Source organism: Macaca nemestrina, chromosome 16, assembly GCF_043159975.1.
Source record: "Macaca nemestrina isolate mMacNem1 chromosome 16, mMacNem.hap1, whole genome shotgun sequence".
Lineage (NCBI taxonomy): Eukaryota > Metazoa > Chordata > Mammalia > Primates > Cercopithecidae > Macaca > Macaca nemestrina.
In genome coordinates, this window is record NC_092140.1 from 99,511,071 (window position 1) to 99,536,874 (window position 25,804).

At 40.7% G+C, this 25,804-nt stretch overlaps 1 protein-coding gene across 6 annotated transcripts in view; it reads right to left on the reverse strand.

Annotated features, from left to right (window-relative positions):
• LOC105490219 (WASP family member 3) overlaps positions 1 to 25,804 on the reverse strand; it is a 132,947-nt gene that overhangs the window by 32,387 nt on the left and 74,756 nt on the right. For 4 of the 6 annotated variants that reach the window (XM_011755632.3, XM_011755633.3, XM_011755625.3 and 1 more), the window contains exon 2: positions 12,964 to 13,106. In XM_011755632.3, coding sequence (XP_011753934.1) covers positions 12,964 to 13,096 — 133 coding nt within the window. In that variant the 5' untranslated portion in view covers positions 13,097 to 13,106. Of the gene's footprint in view, positions 1 to 12,963; positions 13,107 to 16,167; positions 16,254 to 16,396; positions 16,464 to 25,804 lie in introns of those variants that run through there. The other 2 variants (XM_011755629.3, XM_071081516.1) reach the window with 2 other exon arrangements.

The window sequence follows — 25,804 nt, forward strand, 5'->3', positions numbered from 1 at the left end:
CCCACCAGCCAAATGTAGAAAAATGTAAGGATCAAAATAAGTCAATGGATTATAAACCACAGAATAAAATAATCCATCAGTCCATACTGATATAAATGAGCAAGTAAATAAATAGGGAAAAAAGTGAAAGCATTTGCAGCAGAATGCTAACTAACTAATGTTGAAGAAATTATGGCATGACCAAAAAAATCATCATTCTGCAACCACCACAGCAACTGTTTCTGTCAAGGATCATCAGTGGATGCTGAGACTAGTGAGTTCAAAGAAGGATGGGAAACAGAACATTTATACAGTCTCAAAGTGTCTCCCCATATGATACTTTTTAATTACATAGGGAAAAAAATCTTTGCATTACAGAAACTTCGGGTAATCAATCCACTGATGAAAGTCAGTATCACCAGTTATGGCACAAGCAGACACACGAGCTTCCTAATGAAACGCACAGGGGAGGACACATCATCCCCGTGTGGTATTTCTGTCAATATCCTAAATCTAGTCACGAGGAAATATGAGAAAATCCAGACCAAGGGACATTCCATAACATAAATGCTGGTTCCCTTCTAAAGCGTCAAGGTCATAAAAGTCACAGAAAGACTGAGGAACTATTTCAGATTAAAGGAAACAAAAAAAGAGATCATTTTTAATATATATGCATACATGCATATGTATGGTGGGAAAGTGGAAGAGAGGTCTGAAAAAAAGAAGAAACGCAAAACAAAATCTGGGAAATCTGGGTGAAAGCTTATGGAAATTATTTGTACTGTTTTTGATCTTTTTAAAGTCTAAAATCATTTCAAAATGAAAAGTTAAAAAAGAAACTTCATTATAGTATCTGTAATGTCAGTTCCTATTGAATTCCATAAAATAACAAGTCATAATATTGGGCTTAAAGTTTTTTCCCTCTTTTTTAAAAGTATTTTTTCTCCTATAAAAGCAATACATGCTTATTGTAAGAAATACAGAAAATACAGGAAAGTAAACAGTAGGAAAAATGACCCAAAGTCCAATTAAAGACTCTACTGCTACCGTCCTGATTATAAAACACAGGCTCATGATGGAAAATTTGAAAAATTCAGAAAAACAAAAAGAAACGTCAACCATAATTAACTACAATTAACTTTTAAAATACTTCATTACAATATTCTTTCTAAGCATTTTAAGAACTAACAGACATTGATTATTAAGCGTATTCATTTTTTCAGCAAATATTCAAGCATCCACTGTGTATCAGGCCTTGTCCTTGTTGCTTGAAGAAATACACTTGTGGACACAGGCCCTGTTCTCATGAAGGGTATATTATGGTTGAGGAAAACAGACAATAAACAAGCAATGTGACTGGTGAAAATAAGCACTACGGGGAAAATAAAGCCGTATTTTTTTTATAGAGAACAGAGTGGAAGGAAGTGGGTGGTGGTATTTCAGTGGTCACAAAAGGCCTCTTTGATAAGATTGTATCAACTGACTGAAGAGGGGGAAGATGAATATCTAGGGCAAGAACCTTCCAGACAGAAGACAAATACATGCTTGGTGTATATGAGCAACATTAAGGAGGCCAGTGTGGCTAAAGCCCAGCGAGTGATGGGGAAAAGGGCAGAAGAAGAGGACAGAGAAACGGATGCCCTTCCCTTTGTGTTGGGGAGGGGGTTGAGGGGAGTGACTGGAAATCCGACAGAAGGCGAGAGGCATACTGACTTGGATCAGAATAGTGACATCGGGGCAGCTAACAGGCATACAGATTTGCTATACATTTTGAAGATGACTGACCTCATTCATTATTGGACTGGATGTCTCTGATATGAGAGAAAGAAGATAATCAAAAGCACTGTAAGAGGATAGTTTCCACTTGCTAAGACAGATGGGGGATGGCTGGGAAAGAAAGAAATCGTAGTTGCAGTTTTAGACATGTGAGATTAGAGATAACTATTAGAAATCCAAGTGAAGATATTGAGTGGACAGTTGTATAGTTGTATGTAAGTCTGAAACCAGGAGATAGGTCAGAACTGAAGACATACATTTGAACATCATCAGCATAAAGACGTTATTTTGAGCCATGGGACCTGATGAGGTCAGTTAGTAAATGAGAACAGGCAGAGAAGAGCCAAGTGGGGAAGATCATTGAGGAGACAAAGAACAGCCTGTGAGGTAGGAAAAACACCAGAGTGGGGCGGCAGACCACTGTGCAGGTGAAGAGAGTTTCTCCAGAGGAGGCAGTTATCTCTGAGTCGCATGCCAGTCACAGATGAAGTAACAAGGGAGCCTGGCCACTGGATTTTAGCAGTATGCAAGTCACTGGCCATGCCAATGAGCAGTTTCAAAAGCATGAGTGTGACGAAATCTCAATGGGGACAACAGACAATGTGGGATATAGACTATGAATACATCCTTCAAGGAATCTTGCTGTGGGAGCAAGAAATGGATATGAGAGAGAGGATGATTTGAAATGTACTCAAATTGGGAGATTTCTTTACATATTTATACTTGATGAGAATGACACAGAAAGAAGGGGAAAAGAAAATACAGAGAAGACAGAAGGTGCATGTAGCCTGGAAGGAGCCTGAGGGTATGGAATCCAGTGCTCAGCTGGAGGAGACGCTTGGATAGGAGCAGGAACAGTCCGTCCATTTAAGGGAGGGTGAGCAGGACACATGGGTATGGGGTCTATCAGCATGCAATGTGTCAGAGGGAGACCTTTACTGCTCCTCTGATTGCTTTTCTTTTACCAGTGAAATAAGAAGCACAGTCATCAGCAGAGTAGGGAGGTACGAGGTGGAAAGACATGAAATAGGCAACTAGGAGCACAAAAACTAACACAGAGATTACAACAGGAGTGCAGAGCAACACCAAGGGCCCACCTGAGGCATGGGCTCATGATTTTAAATCTTTCTTCTTTTCTAACATAACCATTTAAAGCTACTAATTTTTCTCTACACACTTATCCCACAAATACACTGGTATTTTGTGTTCATTACCACATGGTTAGAAATCGTTTCTAATTTCCCTTTTGAGTTTTTCTTTGACCCGAGGATTAATTTTTAAATACTGTTTGATTTTCCAATATTTGAGAATTATCTAAAAAGATAATAATTATCCCATTATCATCACCCTCTGTATATTAATCTTTTTAAACTTACTATTTTATGGCCTATCAGATGTCCCGTTTTGGTATATGTTTCATGGGAAATTAAAAGAATGTGTATTCTACAACTTGGGAGTTTGGTATACAAAGATGAATTAAGTCAGATTGGCTGGTATATTCTTCAAACCCCCTATATCCTTACAGATCTTCTGTCCACGTGTTCTTTCAATTACTGAGGGGTACTTGTTAAAATCTCCGATTATGATTTTGAGTTTGCCTACCTCGCCCTTCAGTTCTATTTTTATTACATGTAGTTTGCAGCCCTCTTATTAGGTACATATACATTTAAAGCTCTGTGTTCTTGACTCTTTTACCACCATTAAAGGTCCTGGCTTATCTGTTTTATAGTCTACTTTATCTAACATTCACAAAACCATATCTTATATCTTGTATTCACAGGGCATATTTTTTCTTACATCTTGCATTTGCAGGGCATATTTTTTCATTAACTTTCTTTAAATCAGTGTCTTCATCCTCAAAATCCAAGTATTTTAGTCTCACTTTTTAATTTAGCCTGATAATCTCTGCCTTTTAAGAGAAAGTTTAAAATGTTTCTATTTAAAGAAACTATTGATGTGGTTAGGATTAAATCTATCATCTGACTGTTTTCCATTTAGCCCTTCTGTTTCTTCTTCCTTTGTTCTTCCTTTCTTGTCTTCTGGGATAATCAAATCATTATTTTAGGATTTTGCTTGATATCTGTATGTTATTCCTGATGGTTACTAGAAATTATACTATGTGCCCTTAACTCATCTCTACTTTCAAATAACATAATATTTCATAAACAATGTAAAACACAACAGTGTAAGTCTATCACTTTCACACTCAGCATTTACTGCCACATATTTTACTGTCACATAGATTATAAATGCCATAAATTTTGGACAGTTACTAGTCTTTTAAGAAGACATAGACCTAATTATTGATGACCTTTTCTATTTAATCCCCTATTTACTTTTTCTGGTAATCTGGACTCCCTGCAGATCCAGGTTTCCAAATGGTATCATTTCCCTGCAGCATAAGAATTGTTTGTAGTACAGGTTGCTGGAAGACTAATTCTCTGAGATTTTTGTCTGAACAAAATGTCTTTCATTTTTAAAAGATATTTTCACCGACTATAGAATTATAGAATGACAATTTTCTTTCTTTTAGCACTTATCCACTGTTTTCTGGTCTGATGTTTCTGATGACAAGTCAGCTGTCATCCTTAACATTGTTCCCTTCTTTTACATAATGTATACTTTTCCTCTTGCTTCTTTTATGATTTTCTCTTTACCTTTGTTCCTTTAGCAAAATTTTTTTTGGTTTTTTGTTGTTGTTTGTTTGTTTTTACAGTCTCGCTCTGTTGCCTATGATGGAGTGCAGTGGTATGATCTCAGCTCACTGCAACTTCTGCCTCCCAGGATCAAGCTATTCTCATGCCTCAGCCTCCCAAGTAGCTGGGACTACAGGCATGCACCACGGTACCAGCCTACTTTTGTATTTTTAGTAGAGATGGGGTTTCATCATGTTGGCCAGGCTGATCTCGAACTCCTGGCCTCAAGTAATCCACCCGCCTTGGCCTCCTTAGCAATTTTATTATGATGTGGTTTTCTTTATACTTTCTGTATACTTTATACCTTCTGTATACTTTATACTTTGCTGAGCTTCTTGTGTCTGTTAGTTGATATCTATCATCAATATTCAAAACTTATCTTCCATTACTTCTTCTGCTCTATTCCTTCTCTTTTTCTCCTTTTGTTCTGGAATTCCAATTATGTATGTGTCAGACCATTTGATATGGTCCCGTACTTTGGATGCGCTAAACTTTTGTTGTTGCCTTCTTTCTAAATTCATTTTCTCTTGTGAATCAGTTTAGATAATTTCTATTAACTTGTCTCCAAGTTCACCAATCACTTCTGCTGTGTCCTGTCTGCTATTAGGTCCCCACAAGTGAATTCTTTCTTTCTGATACTGTATTTTTCAGTTCTAGCATTAACAAAAAAAAAATGATTTCCATTTCTCTGCTGAAACTATTTCCTCACACGTTGTTCGACTTTTGCACTACATTCAATATATTTTTCTTGATTCTTATAATTTCCATCTCTCTGACATTACCTATCTGTCCTTGCATGTTGTCTACTTTTCCATTAGATCCCTCAGCATGTTAATCACAGTTCTTTTAAACTCCTGGTCTGACAATGCCAATATTCCTCCCATATCTGAATCTGGTTCTGATGCTAGCTCTGTCCCATCAAACTGTGTTTTTTGCCTTTTAGTATGCTTTGTAATTTTCTGATGAAAACCAGACATGACACACAAGGTGAAAGGAATCCCAGTACACAGGCCCTTAGTGCTGGGCTGGTAAGGTGTCAGGGGGTGGGGGGCTGGGTGTGAAAAGGGAGTGTTTCACAGTCCTATGACTGGGGTCTCAGTCTTCTAATGAGCCTGGGACCCTGGGTCTCACTCCCACTTCCCCTCAGGTTAGGCAGGAAGACCAGAAGGGACTGGAGCTGTTGTGTATTTCCCTCCAACCAGGTCTGTTAAGCTCTGGTAAAATCTCAGTCTGTTAGACTCTGCTGAAATAATTTCTTTGGAGGGCAGGCAGGTTAAAAAGACTCAAATGTTTTGGGCATTTTTGTTGTTGTTGCTGTTTTTTGTTTTGTTTTGTTTTGTTTTTTGAGACAGAGTGACACTGTTGCCCAGGCTGGAATGTGGTGGTGCAATCTCTGCTCCCTGCAACCTTCGCCTGCCGGGTTCAAGCAATTCTCTGCCTCTGCCCCCCGAGTAGCTGGGATTATAGGCGCTTACCACCACGCCTGGCTAATTTTTGTATTTTTTTAGGAGGGATGGGTTCTCACCATCTTGGGCAGGCTGGTCTTGAACTCCTGACCTCATAACCCACCCGCCTCGACCTCCCAAAGTGCTGGGATTACAGGTGTAAGCCACTATGCCCAGATGTTTTGGGCTTAAAGTCCATTCCCCTCTCCCCTGAATGGACGAACAGAGATTTTTCTCCAGTCTTCAGTGTAAGAACCTGGTAAGGTTGCTCACAGTAAAATACACAAGTATGGAAGCCCTTCTGACTGGGCCCCTCTGGAGCTTCTAACTCTCAAACTTGTCCTCATTGAGCCTCCAGCAACTCACCAAGTTTTTGCAACCCTGAAATGCTTCCCACAAGGCTTTCTGTTCATGGGTTTCCATGTTTCCAGATTTGGGGGCATCAGTTTGTCCTGTAACTTCATTTCTTTGATGGATCTTTCAAAAGGTGGGTTTTCAGATTACTGAGCTTCCTCTTACTGTGTAGACATGAGTGACTTCCAAGTTCTATAAAGCCAGACCAGAAACTGGACACCCCTTCAATAAATTCTTCATAACTACTCTAAAGTACTTACCAGTTATTTCCCAAATTGGAGTCATCTGTGGGTCTTGCTTCTCCTGACTGACTTCTGTTTCTCTTGATTACAGGTCACATATTTTTCCTTTTCCACCTATCTCATATTTATATTTATTTTGCCAGACAATGTGTGTAAAAGAACAGTAGATTAAAGCGGAGAATGTTTACTCCCTTTTTAAAAGGGGGTCTTTTAAAGAAGACTACTACTTTAGGCTGCTGATAATCACAATCATGTACCTGATATGAGATATAATTCTATGAAATACAACGAGACAGATGATAAAGCCAAATAAATTTAGTGATAGCCAGAACTGCTCTAACTTGTGCTCTTAAGAATTATGATGCATTAAATCTTGCTGTATTAAAATCCATATGGAGGAAGGAAAAATAAAAAACAACCTAACTAATAATTACTTCTACAATACCCTTAAGAAAGTATTTCTGACATTCCGGGTCACATGGTGGGTCAGGAGAGTCTGTAAATCCCCTATAATACTGCCTTTTGTCGGGGTGGTGGGGCTTTTATACTTGCCTTCAATTCTCCTGCTGACAGAATTCTATCTTCTAGTTTCCTAAGTACACATTACTTTTTACTTACCTGCACTGGCTTTCTTTGTTCATGAGAGATGCAAAAACGAAGTTCACAGCATTAAATATTCTTAAATTCTTGCTGTGTTCCTTCCAGGCAACTTCTGTCCAGATACCTCAATATGTTTTATCTTAACTTGCCCACAACCCTAGCCTCAAACTGTATAGAAATGTACTTACAATCTAGTTCCTTCAAAACCCATGTTTTATCCTCCTCTTCTCCCCCAAAATCTTGTTTGGCTAAATCATCCAAGAAATTTGTTCAGCGCATGCCTTTAAAATACTAAAATCTCTATCCTGAGTAGAACTGCACTTACGTCACTTAACACACCTCCAAATTTCAGATCCACTTATATAAAGCCAGTGTATGAGAGGGCATTTGGTTTAGTGGGAAACACAACGTCTATCTTAAGGAGCATTAATAAAAACAATCACTTAGAAACCCTTCGGAAGAACACAGACTTCCTTTCTCATTTGTACAATTACTCCACACGTGAAAATTAAATAAAAATAGATTTCATAATGATTTATAAAGAGAGAAGCATATTTAAAATTAATGGAGTCACAGAATTGTGGGCTATTTGTGATGACTATCTTTGCTTGTTATGAGGAAGCCTGATGACTCCTCAGGCATAAGAAATCTTTTTTTAAAAAATCAAAAATAACCAGAGATGTATGTAATTATTTTGAATAAGAATTTATAATAGTGTTCCCCTACAAATAAACAACTATATGTCCAACATTAGTAAAATGGTTAAATAATTATGGTGTATCAATATCATAATCTCCAGCTATTCAAAAATGTGTCTTATAAGAATCAACACACACGTTTACTATACAGTAAGTACAGGCTATAAAACTATATGTACAATGAGATACCATCTGTATAAAGATATGTTCAAAGTATTACAAATAATTTTTTCTGATTAATGGAATTTTGTAAAGTTGACTCTTTTGTATGTTTCTGTGCTAAATGTTCTATGTTATCGTAATAGTACCATTAACGTACCCAAACTTTTTTTTTTTGGCAGGGCTCACTAAAGTTCTAACTCCTTTCTTTGTGACATCCTGAGAAGAATTTTAAGGGGGAGGAGGGAGAAACAGCTATTATCACAAGAACAAAGAAAAAAAAAGTAGCAAAATCAAACTTGTGAAGTATTTATGTCATCTTGGCAAAAATGTCATCTCCTTTTTAAGCAAATTATATTGAAACTACATCACAATATCAGTAGGAATTTGATTACAAGATACTGTGATTTTAATTGACCAACTAGCTGACAGGAACAAGAGCATTCAGATTAATCAAGGAAAATGATGAAACAGCATTCCTAGTTTAATGTTAATTGCTACACTAAACTGTCATTATTTGAAGAAAAAGATAATGAAATTCCCTAGCTGGAAAACCAAGTAACACACCTAAAACTGTCTGGCAAGCGGCTTTCCTCCCCCGGCCACTCTGACTGCTCACACTGTACTGTATCAGAGGTAACACTCAAAGAAAAAAATCTGAAAATTAAGAAAGACTTAAAAAAATTTACTGGACAAACCTGTGAAACTGGTGATCTTTTTAAACTATATGGTCATTCATGTTACAAATTTCCTCTCTTTCATCCCTATGACTGTTACTAAATTCAATATAGTCTCACTGGAAAGATTTCAATTCCCTAAAAAGCCTGTTAAAAATTTAACGCTGACAAATTTCTGGCCCTTGAAGTCAAGTGTCTGATCTGGATGTAGTAAAAGCATATCCAGAGCTAAAAACCTACAGATTTCCCAAAAGTTATGTAAAGTTGTAGGACCTTCAGAATTCCATTAGCTATCTAAGACCAGATACTTTTCTTGCTTTATGCAAAGTCATTTAAATCCTCATAACCCTGAACTGTCTCCAGAAATGTGACAAGAATCAGAAAGATCAGGTAATTCTCTTCCTATTTAGAAAACACCAAAGAAACTCCCTGTGGAGTCCTGGTCTGTTTTTCCTTCCCTAGAACAATTAGGTGCCCTGGTTTTCACAGTAGATCTCCCAGGGCAAGTCCCCGCTGCTCAAGCAGTGATGACCAGTGTAGGCTCAAGGCAAATCCCTAAGTTGTGCTGGTGTTTCCCTTAAGATACACAAGTAAAGAAAGTCTAGTCCCCCTCTGTATCACTTATAGGAAGCAGATAATTATACATCATCTATCGCAATCTGTACCTGAAAATGATTTTCTACTGTGGGGAGTGGAGATAAGGGTGGGAGGCGAGTGACACAGGTGTGGGGGTGAGCAGGGAAGTGAGGAGGATTCAGATGATCCATTCTCATTTGAACCCACTGAATAATGGCCAGGTAGGTCCTCAAAGGAATTTTAAAAATGATTCTGTCTTGACTTTATCATAGGAATGAATACACTGTAAAAGAAGACTTTTAATATTATAGGTTCATACATTCCTAAATCTCTTTAAATACCTGATGAATTATTACAAAATTTAAAAATAACATAAAACATTCCTTTAAATTCTCTTATTCTTCCTAACAACTTGAGCTCATATACATTTGCATATAACTTTCCTCATCCCCTGTAATATATTAATACCCAGTGGGAAACCACAAACAACTAAAGATTCATGCAAAACATTAATGTCATTTACTATGTGCTAGTGCTGTCTTACAGCAGGTTGTAATAACTGCATATCTGTTTCCTACTTTATAATCTTGTTGATGTGACTTACCAAGTATTTTTTAAATTATAAATGTGGTTAACTTCTAAGTAGAACCCAATTCAAAGTTATTTGCTGTCTCCTGTATTTAGAGGGGAGCTGAATGAATAAACACTCATAAACTTCAGATAATCTACTTTGATATTCTATCACCAATCAGTAATTCAGTGTCACAGGCAATTTGACCTACTATAACAGAAGACCACAGAGTAGGTGGCTTACAAACAATAGAAATTTATTTCTCACAATTCTGGAGGCTGGGAATTCCAAAGTCAAGGTGCCAACAGATTTGATGTCTAGTGAGGGTTGCTCTCTCTTCTTCAAGACAGTGCCTCATTGCTATGGCACCACTAGGCAAAAGGGGCAAGGTGTCTCTCTCAGGACTTTTTAATAAGGGCACTAATCCTATGCATGAGGACTCCACCTCATGAATTCTTACTTCCCCAAAATCCTAGCTCTAAAGACCATCACAATCAGGATTAGGATTTCAATGCGGAATTGTTGGGAGACACAGTTCATTGCACTCAGTTATCTTCATTTTCCAAAATTACATCCTTGGCAGTATATATCACTGTGCCTTCTGTAAGGCTCTCTGGGTTGTAAGCCCCAGATGCACTCAAGGAACCTGAAGTGAGGAAGGGTCACTGTGAGGACACCCAAGCCCTGTACGGCAAATGGGAGGGAAAAGCCATCCTGGGCAGGTCTAGAAACAGCTGCTGCCTCCACCTTGTGGGCCTCGCGGTCTCGCTCACGCTCTTGCTTCTCTTTGTACATCCTTCTTTTGCCTTTCCTCACCAACTGGCTTCCTTCAGTTTCCTCCTGGGTTTTGCCCCCTCCCACAACTTTGCCTAACAGGTGGTCATTATGGCTTTTTCAGCCCCAGATGACATTTTAGCTGTAGGTCCCATAAGAGACCAGCAAATTCACTGCATTTCTTAGTTCGAACTTCCTGAAAGGATCTGACTGACCCAGCTCATCGTTTCAATCTAGACACGTGTGTATCTAATTCTGTGGGTCACCTCTGGTGCTTACCAGAAGCACAATCTCTGGGGTGATTCCTAGCATCCTGTTTTAAAGTTCTCCAAGTGATTCTGATAGAGAAGCCAGGCTGAGATGCACTGCAGTAGCCTAACTCAGAACTGACTATCCACTAGGCAGGTTCCCACCCGTGGTCCAATCATGAGGCTACAGTGGATAGGGTGGTACAAAACACAACCAAAGCTAGAGTGGTTTCCTACTGCTGTTGTATCAAATTACCACAAACGTAACAGCTTAAAGTAACACAAATGATTATCCTACAGTTCTGGATGGCAGAAGTCAGAAATGAATTTCACTGGGCTAAAACTAAGGTACCGGCAGATCTGTGTTCTTTCTGGGGACTTCAGGAGAGAATCAATTTCCTTGCCTTCTCCAGCTACTTGAGTCTGCCTGCATTCCTTGGCTCATGGCCCCTTCTTCCATCTTCAAAGTCAGCAATGGCAGCTGGGTCTTTCTCACATCACGTCACCCTGGTGCTGATTCTTCTACCTCCCTCCTTTCCCATTTAAAGGACCCTTGTGGATTATACTGAACCCAACCATGTAAACCAGGATGAACAGCAACCTTAATTCCCTCTTACACATAACATACCACATCCACGGGTTCCAAGGATAAGGACATGGACATATCTGGAGGGGCTATTACTATTCAATTTACCAGAAGGGCCATGTAGAACAAGGCATACTGTGTGGGCAGATTCACTTACAGGAGACTGTGGCCAAGCAAACACCATAAACACAACTAATACAACACTCTGCTGAATATTATAGCATGAGATACAGATTGATTATTAAAACTCTGACAGTTATGTTGGCTTTCATCACTTACACTTTGTGCCAACAGGCATTTCAGCCATCAAAACAAAAGACTAAAAGCATTCCTACAAAAATAAACACAAACAAAAACAATTTTACCCTTCAATAATTTATAAGGAGTCTTCATGTAATTATGTGAATTTGCATATTTTTATCAGTAGCCACTACCAAAAATCAATTATAATAGAGCTTAGATTCCAGAAAAATTTTATTTTAAAACATTTTATGTAATTTCCTTACATACTTTTGCCTTAGCTAATGATTATAGATATTATTAAAAATATATCAGTAACAATATAGTACAATTCTATTAAAGAAACCAATACTTATCTGCAGCGTTTCTTCAAAATAAATAAAAGTAATTGAGTTAAAAAAATTTTGCCCTTTGCTTGAGGCTACCAATATGGGACATTTCATGGAAGATTTTCTAGTTATTAACAGAGTTTCTGCAAAATTTAACTGTGAAAACCTGTCACCAAAAATGCCACATAAACCATCTAAACTGAAAAGGAGTAGGATGAAGTGAGAAAACGAGATCACGAAATAAATGTAAAAGTTAGGGGAAAAATAGTGCAACTTCAAAAAGCTTTGAAGGAAAAAGCATTTTCATGCATATTTGAGTCTTATAAAATATTCTTCGGATATTTAATGTTAATATTCAAAATTAGAATAAGAAGCAGCCTTTTCTTCCTATGCTTGCATTTGCCATACATCTACGCGTGCAAATACATACCTGGTACCATACATACAATAATCAGCTGAGCTGTTCACCTCAATGTGGAAGTCAGTATCTGCATTTTAACTTTTAGTTGGTTAAAATCGGCAAATCTATCGTTTGGCTTTACACTATGGTTCATTTGGGATGTTATTCAATCAACAAATATTTGTTGAGTAGGTACTATGTGCCAGGCATATCACAGGTGTTAACTAGTTTTCAATCTACTACACTTAAAAAACAAAACAATTGGTCCTACTCAAGTTTAACAAATAATTCATCATAATCGGTAGTTTAAAAAAAAAACTACCAATTATCTTCATTTTCAAAAGCTTTTAAAAATTAACACTATTTTAAATCTGCACATTTGATCTTATCTAACAATTTTTGAGTTGGTAACAGCATCACATCTTCATTGCCTGAAGTTAAGCATCACAAGCCCAGTATGGGTGCAGTGGTCAATTTCACACTGGGACATACAGAAGGAGAAAGGATCTTTTCCTTAAAGCTGCAATCTCTTCTTTGGACAATACTTAACTATTAAAATCAATTTGCTAACAAAAAGGTAATGTCACTGGTAATCAGAAAAAAGATGACTTACTCAGACTGCTCAGCTGGCGTATGATAGCGGCAAGAGTACTATTGGTCACACATTCAAGTTCGCTGGTAATTCCTTCAGGCAGAGCTCCCCGGCACAAGTGCCGGGGCTCAATGTTCCTCTTCACCAAAGGCATGGCTCACAATCTGAAAATTGAAAAGACATTCTTTATAAGCTCATATTCACATTTTAACAAATCTGGAATTTTAATTCCCTTGAAAATTGATAATTTTCCAGGAATTTTCATTATCCTAAAATTTCTATGTGACAGAATCAGCTAAAATGCAACAAACAGTGAATTACTGTAGTGAGTTTTATAGATCCTGAAGGTCTATGTACAGTATAATCTCACTTTATAGAAAAATAATACATGCCATATTTCTGACTTCTCTCTTCACTGAAATGAGGAGAGAGAGGAAAGGCAGAAAGTCCACATGTACCAAGAGCAAGAGAGGAGACAAAAGCCACAAACCTGAGGCCACTTAACCAGATTAAGAGACAGGAAAGGCCATCACTGTGACATCACCCCAGTTGTCCCACAGAACTGGTGTTTATGGTTTCTTTGAATAAACACAGAAATTGACCCTCTGAGTCTTGAAACCTGAGCAAGTTACATTTGTCTTATCTGAATTGCTTTCTCAGGCAACCATCCATCAGGACTTCCAGGTAGTATTAAAAAACTAAAACTTCCTAGGTCATCTCATCTGGACCATGAGAAGTCAGACTCCTCACCCATCATGACTGCCTAAGACCACCTGTTTCCTGTTGACCAACTCCCCTTCCTTATCTCTCCCTAATTCCTGTTTTTTAAATGTATGGTTACATTTCTTCCTGATATATAAACCCCTAATTTTAGTAGGTCAGGAGGATGGATTTGAGGCTTATCTCCCATGTCCTCAGCTATGGCACCCAATCAAAGCTTTCTTCCCTGACAACACTCATTGTCTCAGTGATTGGCTTTCTGTGTGGCAGGCAACTGGACCTAGACAAACCTCTGGCATTGTGGTACACCTAGACTGCTAACTGGGGGCAGCAGGTGAATTTCCCCATTTACCATCCCAAGCAAGTAAACCCACCTGAGCCACAGAACCTCCCCCTCCCTACAAAAGGGCTCAGGAGTAGGAGGCACCAGGTAAGTGCAAAACGGGAATTGAGGGGAGATAAAACAGGAGGGGTGGCTTTTAAAACTCCATTTAAGAATGCCTTCTCCCTTCCTGGGCTGCCCCTCCTCCACCCAACCCAGGATGTTTTACTCTCAGGAAAAGAAAGGTGAATTAAAGAATTTGAACTTGGGACTCCAGGCATAGCTAAAGGTAGGGGGAGGAAATGTACTGGAAACAGGAAATTAAATCAAAGTCTACAATGACTGGTGAGACAGCTCCCCTGACCCCTTGTTCCACTTGGCTCCTAGAACACAGGCAGCCTGGTTTTTACTCCCATCCAAAAAGACTGGAACATTCCTTCCTGGGGAATATCTGAAGAGAAAAGATCTACAAATATGAACACTGGGGAGGGAGGCTTTCCCCTGTTGAAACTGCCAGCCAGGCAGTTAACACCTGTCAAAATCTCCCCAAGCGCCAGTGCCTCAGACTTAAATAAGAGTTAAGGATCACCGGACACTTCAGGAAAGCCTTCTCCAACATCCTAGGCATCCCTTTCACCCCTCCCACCCCTCTCTTCAAAAAGGAGATGATAGGCTGGGCTCAGTGGCTCACACCTGTAATCCCAGCACTTTGGAAGGCTGAGGTGGGTGGATCACTTGAGGTCAGGAGCTCGAAACCAGCCTGACGAACACAGTGAAACCTCGTCTCTACTAAAAACAAAAACAAAAACAAATTAGCCAGGCATGGTGGCGGGTGCCTGTAATCCCAGCTACTCAGGAGGCTTAAGCAGGAGAATCACTTGAACCCAGGAGGCAGAGGTTGCAGTGAGAAAAAAAAAGATGGTAAATAAAATCTCAACTTTCTATTAAGAAGTTTATAGAGTTTTCAAACCTCCTAATCATACAACCAGCCTCATCTTCATACAATACTAGAAAATTCAATGACTGGAATATATTTTCATTTTCACAAGATTATTGATACAGTTTGTTTATCCCCTCCAAATCTCATGTTGAAATGTGATCTAAGGTGTTGAAAGTGGGGCCTAGTGGGAAGCTTCTGGATCATGGGGGTGGATAGCTTGGTGCTATCCTCCCTGGGTTACTAATTCCAATAGATGGAAAACAACTCACCTAAGAGGGCCCTCTTCAAATGCAAACCAACCAATCCACAGCCCACATACCTATCACCTCCTCCATGAGGCTCTAACACTCCCAGCCACTACCCACTGCAAATCACCCCATGGCCAAACTACTAGACAACTAGAAACAGCCCCCAAGCTGACAGCCCACCAAAACTTCAAACCCGCCAATCCTGAGTCTGCTTCCCCTGCTTCGTACACTGCTTCCCACAGAAACCACAAAAAAGGCTCCGGTCCACAGTTCCCCCTCCCGCTCTGCCTCCTGAGGGATGCTGGGCTTCCTGTGTGGCCCCTCCTCTTGGGAACTGTGGTAACAAGCTATCTTTTCTATGGCATTGTCTCCTAACCTGTTGGCTTCACTATACCTCACATTTTCTATAAATACACTCTATTTTAGAACAACAGGGAGCTCTGAGAGGGCTTCGGAAGGGAAAATATGTGGGCACTTCATTCATTTCCCCATTTACCATCCCAAGCAAACTGCAGGAGTCTCTACGCCTGGCAGAGGCAGGACTGACAGCTGTCTTCTTCCCAGAGGAACTACAAGCTGCCTGAATTTGGGACTGAGTCCATGAATTCTGTGTTCCCCACCATGCCCTGAACAGTCCTCGACACAACCTGATTATTCAAAAAATGTTTGCTGACTGTACAGCCAGAGACATTTACATACATATTTCTCTTTGGCCTTCCCTTGGGGTACTTCACACATTGTTGTTCCAGGATTTCAGCTTTGACTAATTAATCCCCAGCCTTCATTTCTCACGTTCATTAAACCTCTATTTGGAGCTCCTATGCCTGTATAAATACAAAAGACACCAGACAGAGGCCATGCTACCTGTCTACAACTTCAGAAAAGAGGGCTTTGCAGCTCTTCTTTAAAGTTCTAATCATGTAGCAATGATTTTTATGGCCTTCAAATTCAGTGCCAATTACTTGTCTTAGTTTAGTGGTGCTATAACAGAGTACCTGAGACTGGGTCGTTCATAAAGAAAAGAGGTTTACTTGGCTTGTGATTCTGGGCAGCTGCACCTGGTAAGGGCCTCAGGCTGCTTCCACTCCTAGAAAATAGGAGGACAGTGGGTGTACGCAAAGAGATCACACGGTGAGAGAAGAAACAGAAACCAAGGAAGCCAGACTCTTTTTAACAACCCACTCTCACAGGAAGTAATCCATCCCCACAAGAGTGAGACCTTACCACACAGGGAAAGCACTGATCTATTCATAAGGGTTTCCACTAGGCCACACCTCCCAACGTCGCCACACTGGGGGATCAAATTTCAGTATCAGTTTTGATGGAGACAAACCACATCCAAAGCATAGCGGTACTCTAACAAATGTATTCTTCTCCCAGACAGTTTTTATCTTCTCTAACACTAATTCAGCTTTGAATAAATTGAAGAGCAAGGAAGAGTCAAAGGAAAAAATGCTGGATCAGTGATTACCCTTGAAAATACTTTGCAATTACAAAAACAAACATTTAACGAACTAATCCAGTTAGTCACCAACAGAATACTTAAGTACGTCTCGATTCCTTTATTGGAAGAACTATGACCCATCTGAATCATTCTTCGAAGTCTGTCTGTGAAGAATAAAACAATATTGCTAATGAAATGTTTAGGACTATTAGAGGTTATATAAAGTGTTTATTAGTGTTAGGTCTGTAGTTTGTCCGGCTTTTCTGGCAAATATCTCAATTTAGAGAGAGACAACCTGGTTCCCGTAGCTGTGAACTAGATCCCAGACATGGCTGAAACTGGGCCACGGTCCTTCCCTAGGAATTGGGAGGTGGGACTATGCTATCCAGCTTGGTCTGACTGCTCTCTTCAACTACGGAAATGGATAACTCCTACCACATGAAATGGGGAATGACAAAACTAGTCTGCAGCAAGAAAGCAGGACGAAATAACTGAGAAAAGTTGACAAAGATGAATTAAAGACAAGAATTCCCTGACAGCTCTGCTGAATCTCCCTTAGACCTCATGGCAGACCAGGAGAGCTTGCTCACACCCCAACCCCCTCTCCTCCCCACTGCAAGGGTCAGGTTTGCACTGTGGTTTGATGCCTCTCTCAGCCTCCCCAGTAGTCTCTCTACCCCCTTTTCTTTCACATAGGTGGGTGGTATCCTTAATCAAATCCTGTAACTGTGATCCCATCTTGGTGTCTGTTGCTCAGACTCAGACTAACCCAAGTGGCCCTGAGAATGATCTGAGAAAGCAGGTGGTGGGATGGGGGGTCTGGTACATGCTCACAGACAACTCTGCAGTTGAGGATGCTATCCTAACTGATAGGAGGGTAGTCCCCGGCACAGGTCATGGCTCAATTGCTAAAGATTACACTGATGGTGACCTGGAAAATGTCCAAATGAAGGGATATGCTTCATGTCCAAGGCAATAATGCAGATTCAGCGGAAAAACGCCAGAAAAGCAGTGGAGTTGGCTAGTCACTGCTAAAGTCACACTAATGCCCTGCATAAGGATAATGGGAGACTGAACTGCAGTTAACAAGCAGTTACCAGCTAAGTGTGAGAGCAACAGGGCCTTCCTAGTGGGTACAAAGCAGTCTTCGCCACCACCTGAATTGGATGGTTAGACACAATGGAAAGCTGTGGGTTTCCAATTTCCAAGGTCTAATTGTGAGAGTTAAGAGCTGGAAATGTTTAAATCTCAGCCAAGGCAGGTGAAGTATGCAGGTCTGGGCCCTGAGAGAGAAAACCCGACATTCTGAAAACTGGGATGGGGAATTCTAGATGAATGCCTATGATATTGTTGAGTCCAAACAACCTACCTGCAAGTCCCCCAGTTGGGACCCTCTGGGCTTGCACTTGGCTGAGCTGGAAGATGCTGCAGAGGCCTCTCCCCTACAGGGCAGCAGGCACCCTCCCCCTACAGGCATTACATGCAACTCTTCTTTCTGGATGCTAAGTCGATAACAAAATACGAATCCCAGCAACAACCTAGCTGTGACAGTGTTGGGCCTAAGAGAGGAAAGAGAGCAACACTGCCACGCTGACTGGACAGAACAAGCACAGGGTGGCTAGCACATAGGAGGTCTTGGTAAGACACATATGCTCCAGAGGTGGCAGATAAGCCCTCTGAAGATTCTGGGTCTGGGAGCTGCGGTGAAGTTTGGAGGGACCCAGAGGTCAGGGGCATGCTGGGATATCTCCTTCTAAGGAAAAGACAATTTGCTATATCTTGCATCCCCCAATCCAGTGCCGATTAGGTTGGGTTGTGGGGGCAATACACCTGGGATATGGTTCTGGTCCACAGACTGCATGACACAGCAGCTGCCAGCTTTGAGTGGGGCTCAGAGAAAGAAAGGACCCCTCAGCAGGTCTAGGCTGTGGTGCAAGCAGCCTGGCTGCTAAGACTGTATGATCCAGCAGACCCCAGATGGTGCAGAGATATTGGTGGTAAAAAATAAAAATAAGTTCTGTTCCAAGATGGCCGAATAGGAACAGCTCTGGTCTACAGCTTCCAGTGTGATCGACGCAGAAGACAGGTAATTTCTGCATTTCCAACTGAGGTACCTGGTTCCTCTCATTGAGACTGGTTGGACAGTGGGTGTAGCCCCCAGAGGGCGAGTCAAAGCAGGGCAGTGCATCACTTCACCCAGGAAATGCAAGGGGTTGGGGGATTTCTTTCTCCTAGCCAAGGGAAGCCATGACAGACTGTACCTGGAAAAACGGGATACTCCCACCCAGGACACTCCCACTCAGGACACTCCCATCCAAATATTGCACTTTTCCCATGGTCTTAGCAACCGGCAGACCAGGAGATTCTCTCCCTGGCTCAGCAGGTCCCACACCCACGGAGCCTTGCTCACTGCTAGTGCAGCAGTCTGAGATCAACCTGCAAGGCAGCAGCCTGGCACGGGAAGGGGCGTCCGCCATTGCTAAGGCTTGAGTAGGTAAACAAAGCGGCCAGAAGTTCAAACTAGGCAAAGCCCATTGCAGCTCAGCAAGGCCTACTGCCTCTCTAGACTCCACCTCCATGGGCAGGGCATAACTGAACAAAAGGCAGCAGAAACTTCTGTAGACTTAAACATCCCTGTCTAACAGCTCTGAAGAGAGCAGTGGTTCTCCCAGCATGGCATTTGAGGTCTGAGAACGGACAGACTGCCTCCTCAAGTAGGCCCCTGACCACCGTGTACCCTAACTGGGAGACACCTCCAAGTAGGGGCTGACAGACAACTCATACAGGCAGGTGCCCCTCTGAGACAAAGCTTCCAGAGGAAGGATCAGGCAGCAATATTTGCCGTTCTGCAATATTTGCTGTTCCGCAGCCTCCGCTGGTGATACCCAGGCAAAGAGGGTGTGGAGTGGACCTCCAGCAAACTCCAACAGATCTGCAGCTGAGGGACCTGTTAGAAGGAAAACTAACAAACAGAAAGGAATAGCATCAACATCAACAAAAAGGACATCCACACCAAAACCCCATCTGTAGGTCACCAATATCAAAGACCAAAGGTAGATAAAACCACAAAGACAGGGAGAAACCAGAGCAGAAAAGCCGAAAATTCTAAAAACAGAGCATGTCTTCTGCTCCAAAGGATCGCAGCTCCTCACCAGCAATGGAACAAAGCTAGACAGAGAATGACTTTGACGAGCTGACAGAAGTAGGCTTCAGAAGGTCAGTAATAACGAAATTCTCCGACCAAAGGTGCATGTTCTAAGGCATCACAAGGAAGCTAAAAACCTTGAAAAAAGGTTAGACGAATGACTAACTAGAATAAACAGTGCAGAGAAGACCTTAAATGACCTGATGGAGCTGAAAACTGTGGCACGAGAACTTCATGATGCATGCACAAGCTTCAATAGCCGATTCGATCAAGTGAAAGAAAGGATATCAGTGATTGAAGATCAAATTAATGAAATAAAGTGAGGAGACAAGTTTAGAGAAAAAAGAGTAAAAAGACACGAACAAAGCCTCCAAGAAATATGAGACTATGTGAAAAGACCAAATCTACGTTTGATTGGTGTACCTGAATGTAACGGGGAGAATGGAAGCAAGTTGGAAAACACTCTTCAGGATATTATCCAGGAGAACTTCCCCAACCTAGCAAGGCAGGCCAATATTCAAATTCAGGAAACACAGAGAATACCACAAAGATATTCCTCGATATGAGCAACTCCAAGACACCTTGGTCAGATTAACCAAGGGTGAAATGAAGGAAAAAATGTTAAAGGCAGCCAGAGAGAAAGGTTGGGTTACCCACACAGGGAAGCCCATCAGACTAACAGTGGATCTTTTGGCAGAAACCTTACAGGTCAGAAGAGAGCGGGGGCCAATATTCAACATTCTTAAAGAAAAGAATTTTCGACCCAGAATTTCATATCCAGCCAAGCTAAGTTTCATAAGTGAAGGAGAAATAAAATCCTTTACAGACAAGCAAATGCTGAAAGATTTTGTCACCACCAGGCCTGCTTTACAAGAGCTCCTGAAGGAAGCACTAAACATGAAAAGGAACAACCGGTACCAGCCACTGCAGAAATATGACAAATTGTAAAGACCCTCAATACTATGAAGAAACTGCATCAATTAACAGGCAAAATAACCATCTAACATCATAATGACAGGATTAATCTCACACATAACAATATTAACCTTAAATGTAAATGGGCTAAATGCTCCAATTAAAAGACACAGACTGGCAAATTGGATAAAGAGTCAACACCCATCAGTGTGCTGTATTCAGGAGACCCATCTCATGTGCAGAGACACACATAAGCTCAAAATAAAAGGATGGAGAAAGATCTACCAAGCATATGGAAAGAATGAAAAAACAACAACAACAACAACAACAACAACAGGGGTTGCAATCCTAGTCTCCTATAAAATAGACTTTAAACCAACAAAGATCAAAAGAGAGAAAGAAGGCCATTACATAATGGTAAAGGGATCAGTTCAACAAGAAGAGCTACCTATCCTAAATATATATGCACCCAATACGGGAGCACCCGGATTCATAAACAGATTCATAAAGCAAGTTCTTAGAGACCTACAAAGAGATTTAGACTCCCACACAATAATAATGGGAGACTTTAACACCCCACTGTCAATATTAGACAGATCAATGAGACAGAAAGTTAACAAGGATATCCAGGACTTGAACTCAGCTCTGCACCAGGCAGACCTGATAGACATCTACAGAACTCTCCACCCCAAATCAACAGAATGTACATTCTTCTCAGCACCACATCACACTTATTCTAAAATTGACCACACAGTTGGAAGTAAAGCACTCCTCAGCAAATGTAAAAGAACAGAAATCACAACAAATTGTCTCTCAGACCACAGTGCAATCAAACTAGAACTCAGGATTAAGAAACTCACTCAAAACCACACAACTACCTGGAAACTGAACAACCTGCTCCTGAATCAGCACTGGGTAAATAACGAAATGAAGGCAGAAATAATGCAGAAGGCAGAAACCAATGAGAACAAAGACACAACATACCAGAATCTCTGGGACACATTTAAAGCAGTGTGTAGAGGGAAATTTATAGCACTAAATGCCCACAAGAGAAAGCAGGAAGGATCTAAAATCGACACCCTAAAAAGAACTAGAGAAGCAAGAGCAAACAAATTCAAAAGCTAGCAGAAGGCAAGAAATAACTAAGATCAGAGCAGAACTGAAGGAGATAGAGATACAAAAAAGCCTACAGAAAACGAATCCAGGAGCTGGTTTTCTGAAAAGATCAACAAAATTGATAGACCACTAGCAAGACTAATAAAGAAGACAAGAGAGAAGAATCAAATAGACACAATAAAAAATGATAAAGTGGATATCACCACCGATCCTACATAAGTACAAACTACCATCAGAGAATACTATAAACACCTCGACGCAAATAAACTAGAAAATCTAGAAGAAATGGATAAATTCCGGGACACATACACCCTCCCAAGACTAAACGAGAAAGAAGTTCAATCCCCAAATAGACCAATAACAGGCTCTGAAATTGAGGCAATAATTAATAGCCTACCAACCAAAAGAGGTCCAGGACCAGACAGATTCAAGGCTGAATTCTACCAGAGGTACAAGGAGGAGCTGGTACCATTCCTTCTGAAACTATTCCAATCAATAGAAAAAGAGGGAATCCTCCCTAACTCATTTTATGAGGCCAGCATCATCCTGATACCAAAGCCTGGCAGAGATACAACAAAAAAAAGAGAATTTTCTACCAATATCCCTGACGAACATCGATGCGAAAATCCTCAATAAAATACTGGCAAACCAAATCCAGCAGCACATCAAAAAGCTTATAGACCATGATCAAGTGGGCTTCATCCCTGGGATGCAAGGCTGGTTCAACATACACAAATCAATAAACGTAATCCATCACATAAACAGAACCAACGACAAAAACCACATGAATACCTCAACAGATGCAGAAAAGGCCCCTGACACAATTCAACAGCCCTCCATGCTAAAAACTCTCAATAAGCTAGGTACTGATGGAACGTACCTCAAAAAAAATAAGAGCTATTTATGACAAACCCACAGTCAATATCATAATGAATGGGCAAAAACTGGAAGCATTCCCTCTGGAAACCGGCACAAGACAAGAATGCCCTCTCTCACCACTCCTATTCAACACAGTGTTGCAAGTTCTGGCCATGGCAATCAGGCAAGAGAAACAAATAAAGGGTATTCAATTAGGAAAAGAGGAACTCAAATTGTCTCTGTTTGCAGATGACATGATTATATATTTAGAAAACCCCATCGTCTCAGCCCAAAATCTCAAGCTGATAAGCAACTTCAGCAAAGTCTCAGGATACAAAATCAATATGCAAAAATTACAAGCATTCTTATACACCAATAACAGACAAACAGAGAGCCAAATCATGAGTGAGCTCCCATTCACAACTGCTACAAAGAGAATAAAATACCTAGGAATCCAACTTACAAGGGATGTGAAGGACCTCTTCACCAAGAACTACAAAACCACTGCTCATCGAAATGAAAGAGGACACAAACAAATGGAAGAACATTCCATGCTCATGGATAGGAAGAATCAATATCGTGAAAATGGCCATACTGCCCAAGGTAATTTACAGATTCAATGCCATCACCATCAAGCTACCACTGACTTTCTTCACAGAATTGGAAAAAACTAAAGTTCATATGGAACCAAAAAAGAGCCCACATTGCCAAGACAATCCTAAGCAAAAAGAACAAAGCTGGTGGTATCACGCTACCTGACTTCAAACTATACTACAAGGCTATAGTAACCAAAACAGCATGGTACTGGTACCAAACCACAGAGACCAATGGAACAGAACAGAAGCCTCAAAAATAATACCACACATCTACAACGATCTGATATTTGACAAACCTGACAAAAACAAGAAATGGGGAAAGGATTTCCTATTTAATAAATGGTGCTGGGAAAACTGGCTAGCCATATGTAGAAATCTGAAACTGTATGCCTTCCTTACTCCTTATACAAAAATTAATTCAAGATGGATTAAAGATTTAAATGTTAGACCTAAAACCATAAAAACCCCAGAAGAAAACCTAAGCAAACCATTCAGGACATAGGCATAGGCAAGGACTTCATGACTAAAATACCAAAAGCAATGGCAACAACAGCCAAAATAAACAAATGAGATCTAACTAAACTAAAGAGCTTCTGCATGGCAAAAGAAACTACCATCAGAGTGAACAGGCAACCTCCAGAATGGGAGAAAATGTTTGCAATCTACCCATCTGACAAAGGACTAGTATCCAGAATCTACAAAGAACTTAAACAAATTTACAAGAAAAAAACAAACCGCCATCAAAAAGTAGGCAAAGTATATGAACAGACACTCTCGAAAGAAGACATTTATGCAGCCAACAGACACATGAAAAAATGCTCATCATCACTGATCATCAGAGATGCAAATCAAAACCACAATGAGATACCATCTCACACCAGTTAGAATGGCAATCATTAAAAAGTCAGGAAACAACAGATGCTGGGGAGGGTGTGGAGAAACAGGAATGCTTTTACGCTTTTGGTGGGAGTGTAAATTAGTTCAACCATTATGGAAGACGGTGTGGCGATTCCTCAAGGATCTAGAACTAGAAATACCATTTGACCCAGTGATCCCATTACTGGGTATATACCCAAATGATAATAAATCAAGCTACTATAAAGACACATGCACATGTATGTTTACTGCGGCACTATTCACAATAGCAAAGACTTGGAACCAATCCAAATGTCCATCAACGAACAGACTGGATTAAGAAAATATGGTGGCCAGGCGCAGTGGCTCACACCTGTAATCCCAGCACTTTGGGAGGCTGAGGTGGGCAGATCACAAGGTCAGGAGATCAAGACCATCCTGGCTAACATGGTGAAACCCCATGTTTACTAAAAATACAAAAATTAGCTGGGTGTGGTGGTGGGCACCTGTAGTCCCAACTACTCGGGAGGCTGAGACAGGAGAATGGCGTGAACCCAGGAGGCAGAGCTTGCAGTGAGCGGAGATTGTGCCACTGCACTCCAGCCTGGGTGACAGAGCAAGACTCCATCTTAAAAAAAAAAAGAAAAAGAAAAAGAAAATGTGGCACATATAAACCATGGAATACTATGCAGCCATAAAAAAGGATGAGTTCATGTCCTTTGCAGGGATATGGATGAAGCTGAAAACCATCCTCAGCAAACTATCAAAAGGACAGAAAACCAAACACTGCATGTTCTCACTCACAGGTGGGAACTGAACAACGAGAACACTTGGACACAGGGTGGGGAACATCACGCACCAGGGCCTGTCAGGGGATGGGGGGCTGGGGGAGGGATAGCATTAGGAGAAATACCTAATGTAAATGACGAGTTGATGGGTGCAGCAAACCAACATGGCAAATGTATACCTATGTAACAAACCTGCACGTTGTACACATGTACCCTAGAACTTAAAAGTATATTAAAAAAAAAAAAAAAAACTTAACAGTAAAACTCACCATGCCTGAGATGCCATAATTACTAGCTATGTAAACATTATTGCTGAGTTAAAAACATTTACAGGATAATTAAAATGCTCCTTTTCAAACATGTTCCTTACAAAATAAATGCCCTGAAACTCAAAAAAATAAATAAAAATAAAAGAAAAATTTAAAAAATAAGGAAAACAGGACAATACGGAGTTCGTGGCAAGCTCCAGCAGGAGAACCAAATGCAAGGCCCTCACATCAGAGTGTTAAATGCACTGTATTACCAAGACCTGGTAGCAATCATAGAGAACCAGGGGTCCAGGCACGCAAAGCTCCCCAGAATGAGCTAAGTTCTGTCAGTCAAGTTATTAATTCAAACTAGCAGCAGTCGACCATAAAACAGAAATGGGACATTCAAGACTGAGCCAGAGTAGAACCACTGGACACAAGTGAGCCCGTGAGCAGGAAGCCCAGACCTCCAAGTCACACCCAAGGGCTTCAGTGCCCCTCCCCTGTGTGCCTAGGTGACACAGGCAGCAGACTCATACACCCAGGGGAAGGAGGAAGGAAAGCCTGAGCTTGGTTTTTCTGATGGATCAGCTCAGCACATGGGTGTTAGTCAAAAATGGACTGTGTGTGCTGCAGCAGTATTCGGGATGGGCCTCAAAGACAGTGG